General features: G+C 39.5%; 4 protein-coding genes across 4 annotated transcripts in view; 3 read left to right on the top strand and 1 right to left on the bottom strand.

Moving 5' to 3' along the window:
* Nucleotides 1–5005, bottom strand: part of LOC118407668 (tropomyosin-1-like) — a 1169601-nt gene that overhangs the window by 790247 nt on the left and 374349 nt on the right. The window lies entirely within an intron of this gene.
* Nucleotides 1–5005, top strand: part of LOC118407610 (zinc finger protein 25-like) — an 865280-nt gene that overhangs the window by 517576 nt on the left and 342699 nt on the right. The gene's annotated exons all lie outside the window — the stretch shown is intronic.
* LOC118407627 (zinc finger protein 525-like) overlaps nt 1–5005 on the top strand; it is a 976997-nt gene that overhangs the window by 638226 nt on the left and 333766 nt on the right. The window lies entirely within an intron of this gene.
* The window catches only part of LOC118407684 (death-associated protein kinase 1-like), a 20486-nt gene continuing 15672 nt past the window's right edge, over nt 192–5005 (top strand). The window contains exons 1-6 of the mRNA XM_035808200.1: nt 192–209; nt 447–545; nt 1762–1860; nt 2643–2741; nt 3751–3849; nt 4663–4761. Of these exons, the coding sequence (XP_035664093.1) occupies nt 192–209; nt 447–545; nt 1762–1860; nt 2643–2741; nt 3751–3849; nt 4663–4761 (513 nt within the window). The remainder of the gene's footprint in view (nt 210–446; nt 546–1761; nt 1861–2642; nt 2742–3750; nt 3850–4662; nt 4762–5005) is intronic.

The raw sequence follows: 5005 nt of genomic DNA, 5'->3' as shown, positions 1-5005 counted from the left end.
ATTGATACACGGTGTACGTCTTCACTAAGCCATGCTTATGGCGTTAAGACTGTATAACCGATAGACATTGAGGTTTGTGATCTATCCACACAACCTGATCATGTGATATTACAAGGTATCCGCTCATGATCAGACATTTCTTGTTGACAATGCCTTAACTGTTGTGTTACAAATCGAAGACACCATTCTGCATGAAGCGTCTGCGGAAGGTCATTACAATTCTTAACAACCAAACGTATAACGTTATGACTGTATAAATTATTCCAATTGTCGTTTCGTAATCAATCATTGTATAGCCATGAGGGTTGAGACATTCTTGCTGTATGAACTATAAAATGAGGGTTTGTAGTTGTTCAAAAAAAGTCTGATATTACAAGGTATCCGCTTATGAACAGACCTTTGATTCAACCACTGCTTTATTATTATCATTAACTGTTGTGTTACAGTACGGAGACACAGGTCTACATTACGCGTGTAGCGGAGGTCATGACAAGATTGTGGAGCAGCTCATTAAGAACGGAACTGATCTCAATGTGACTAACGGGGTAAGAACGTAAACTAACAGCCTATAACAAAACTGCAGATTGATTCAATCATTTAAAGGTTAATGCCCCGCCTTAAGCGGTTACAGTGTCAAAACGCCTCAGCTCCCTGGGTGGTTATAGATCACTGAACAGTTGTTAGGTCACTGCAAAAGCCGAGTCAAAAACGGGTCATTGACGTTATTGTTTATAGAGCTATTCAAGAAGTAACAAAAAGTGAGCTGAGGCAAGGCACGTCTTTAGATAAATATAGAAACTTCAGATCTTAAGACTATTTTCATGTTGCAAATGATTTAAAGGCGCATTTTAATAAAGTAGACCCTCCTGTTATGTTAAAATGATAAACAAATCCTGTTATGATAATCATCTGGTGAATTTTGCCAGCCAGTAGGTACCCAGAGTGAGGGTAATGAGGCTGTTTAACTTGGTCGAGGCACCTCCTCGAGCACGGGACCCCCGTTTTACGTCCCTCCCGGAAGACGATTTCGTGGAAAATTTCGTGAGGCTACAGCAATCCGGACGTCTTTGGTTGGTCCCCCGTCCAAGCACTATCCGGACCGCGCGTTGCTTAACTTCCGAGATCGAGGGATCGGGTGTACCAACGCGCCACGCGGCCGTAGCTGTTATGATAATAACCGAATCCTTTACTTTCATTGATTCAAGTCTGCATTATTAACCCATTATTGATTGATACACGGCCTCCGTCTTCATTAACTATGCTTATGTCATTATGACTGTATAACCGATCGACATTGTGGTTTGTGATCGATCCACACAACCTGATCATGTGACATTACAAGGTATCCGCTTATTATCAGACATTTCTTGTTGACAGTGCTTTAACTGTTGTGTTACAAATCGAAGACACAATTCTGCATGAAGCATGTAGGAAAGGTCATTACAATTATTAACAACCAAGCACATAACGTCATAATTGTATAACTTATGTAAATTGTGGTTTCGTAATCTATCATTGTATACCCATCAGGGTTATGACATTCTGGCGGTATCTGTAATTGGTCCAAAAAGTCTGATATTACAAGCTTGCAAGGTATCCGCACCGCTTATGACCAGACCTTTGATTTAACCTCTGCTTTAACTGCTGTGGTATAGGACATAGACAAAGGTGTGCATGAAGCGTGTTAGAGAGGTCATGTTAAGGTTATCCGCTTATGGCCAGACTTTTGATTTAATCATTGCTTTTACTGTTGTGTTACAGGACGGAAACACAGGTCTGCATTACGCGTGTGGAGGAGGTCATTACAATGTTGTGGAGCTGCTTATCAAGAACGGTGCTGATCTCAATGTGACTAACAAGGTAAGAACGTAAACTAATGGCCTATAACAAAACTGCGGATTAATCAATTTATCTAAAAGTTAATGACCCACCTGAAACGGTTACGGTTAGGTCACTACCAACGTCAAGTCAAAAACGGGTCATTGACGTTATTGTTTATAAAGTTAATTCAAGAAGACACAAAAAGTGAGCTGAGGCCTGGCACGTCTTCAGATAAAGATAGAACCTTTATCTTAAGAATATTTCCAATTCATTGTAAATCATTTAAATGTGCATTTTAATAAAGTAGACCCTCCTGTTATGTTATGTTATGTCAATAATCGAATCCTTCGCCTTCATTGCTTCAAGTCTGCATTATTGACCCATTATTGATTGATACGCGGCCTTCGTCTTCATTAACCATGCTCATGGCGTTATGACTGTATAACCGATAGACATTGTGGTTTGTGATCGATCCACACAACCTGACCATGTGATATTACAAGGTATCCGCTCATGATCAGACATTTCTTGTTGACATTGCTTTAACTGTTGTGTTACAAAGCGAAGACACAATTCTGCATGAAGCGTGTAGTGAGGTCATTACAATTCTTAACAACCAAGCATATATCGTAATGACTGTATAATTTATTCAAATTGTGGTTTCGTAATCAATCATTGTATACCCATCAGGGTTATGACATTCTGGCTGTATGAACCATAGAAATAAGGTTTTGTGGTTGGTCCAAACAGTCTGATATTATAAGGTATCCGCTTATGACCAGGACTTTGCTGTGAGCATTGCTTTAACTGTTGTTTTACAGGGCAGGGACACAGGTCTGCATTACGCGTGTAAAGGAGGTCATTACAAGGTTGTGGAGCTGCTCATCAAGAACGGAGCTGATCTCACTGTGACTAACAAGGTAGGTATGTAAACTAACGGCCTATAACAAAACTGAAGATTAATTTAATTAATTAAAGGTTAATGACCCGCATGAAGCGGTTACGGCGTCAAAACGCCTTCGCTCCCTGGGTGGATATAGATCACTGAGCAGGTGTTAGGTCACTGCAAACATCGGTGAAAAACGGGTCATTTGCGTTAATGTTATTTGTATAGCTAATTCAAGAAAACGAAAAGAAGTGAGCTGGGGCAAGGCGCGTCTTAAGATAAAGATAGAATCTTCATTTTTAGAATGTTTTCATTTTATTGTAAATGATTTAAATGTGCATTTTAATTACGTAGAACCTTCTGTTATGTTTTGATAATAACCGAATTCTTCGCCGTCATTGATTCCAGTCTACATTATTGACCCATTATTGATTAATATACGGCCTCCGTCTTCATTAACCATGCTTATGGCGTTATGACTGTATAACCAACAGACATTGTGATTTGCGATCGATCCATACAACCTGACCATGTGATATTACAAGATATCCGCTCATGAGCAGAAATTTCTTGTTGACAATGCTTTAACTGTTGTGTTACAAAGCGAAGACACAATTCTTCGCCAACTCTTCGCCTTCATTTCTTCAAGTCTGCATTATTGACCCATTATTGATACACGGCCTCCGTTTCTACTAACTATGATTATGGTGTCATGGCTTCATAACCGATAGACATTGCGATATCCGCTCATGATCAGACATTTCTTGTTCACGATGCTTTAACTGTTGTGTTACAAAGCGAAGACACAATACTGCATGAAGCGTGTAGGTAGATCATTACAATTCTTAACAACCAAGCATATAACGTTATGAATGGATAACTTATTTAAATCAATCATTATATATCCATCAGGGTTATGAAATTATGGCTGTATGAACTATAAAAATGAGGGTTTGTGGTTGGTCCCAAAATTCTGATATTACAAGGTATCCGCTTATGACCAGGCCTTTGATTTAACCACTGCTTTAACTGTTGTGTTACAGAATGGAGACACAGGTCTGCATAAAGCGTGTGAAGGAGATCATGACAAGGTTGTGGAGCTGCTCATCAAGAACGGAGTTAATCTCAATATGACTAACGTGGTAAGAACGTAAACTAACGGCCGATAACAAAACTGCAGATTAATTAAATTAATTAAAGGTTAATGACCCGCCTGAAGCGGTTACGGTGTCAAAACGCCTTCGCTCCCTGGGTGGTTAGAGATCACTGAGCAGGTGTTAGGTCACCGCACACGTCAAGTAAAAACGTCATTGACGTTATTGTTTATATAGCTAATTTAAGAAGACACAAAAAGTGAGCTGAAGCAAGGCACGCCTTTAGGTAAAGAAACTTCATCTTACGAATGTTTTCATTCCACTGAAAGTGACCTAAACGTGCATTTTAATAAAGTAGACCCTCCTGTTATGTTATGATAATAAATCAAATCTTCGCCTTCATCGACTCAAGTCTGCATTATAGACCCAATATTGAATGATACACGGCCTCCGTCTTCATTTACCATGCTTGTGGCGTTATGACTGTATAACCGATAGGCATTGTGGTTTGTGATCGATCCACACAACCTGTCCATGTGATATCACAAGGTATCCACTCATGATCAGACATTTCTTGTTGACAATGCTTTAACTGTTGTGTTACTAAGCGAAGACACAATTCTGCATGAAGCGTGTAAGGGAGGTCATTGCAATTCTTAACAACCAAACATATAACGTTATAACTTTTTTTAATTTCTGGTTTCGTAATCAATCATTGTATGCCCATCAGGGTTATGGCATTCTGGCTGTATGAACTATAAAAATGAGGGTTTGTGGTTGATCCAAAAAGTCTAATATTACAAGGTATCCGCTTATGACCAGACCTTTGCTTTAGCCATTGCTTTAACTGTTGTGTTACAGAATGGGGACACAGGTCTGTATTACGCGTGTGCAGGAGGTCATGACAAGGTTGTTGAGCTACTCATCAAGAACGGAGCTTATCTCAATGTGACTAACGAGGTAAGAACGTAAACTAACGGCCTATAACAAAACTGCAGATTAATTAAATCAATTAAAGGTTAATGACCCACCTGAAGCAGTTACGGTGTCAAAACAACTTCGCTCCCTGGGTGGTTATAGATCACTGAGCAGGTGTTAGGTCATTGCAAACGTCGAGTCAAAAACGGGTCATTGAAGTTATTGTTTATAGCTATTCAAGAAGACACAAAAAGTGAGCTGATACAAGGCACGTCTTTAGATAAAC

Source organism: Branchiostoma floridae, unplaced genomic scaffold (genome assembly GCF_000003815.2).
Source record: "Branchiostoma floridae strain S238N-H82 unplaced genomic scaffold, Bfl_VNyyK Sc7u5tJ_1439, whole genome shotgun sequence".
NCBI classification, from domain to species: domain Eukaryota; kingdom Metazoa; phylum Chordata; class Leptocardii; order Amphioxiformes; family Branchiostomatidae; genus Branchiostoma; species Branchiostoma floridae.
Note: the sequence above shows the minus strand (reverse complement) of the source record. Positions and strands in the feature narration are given on the sequence as shown.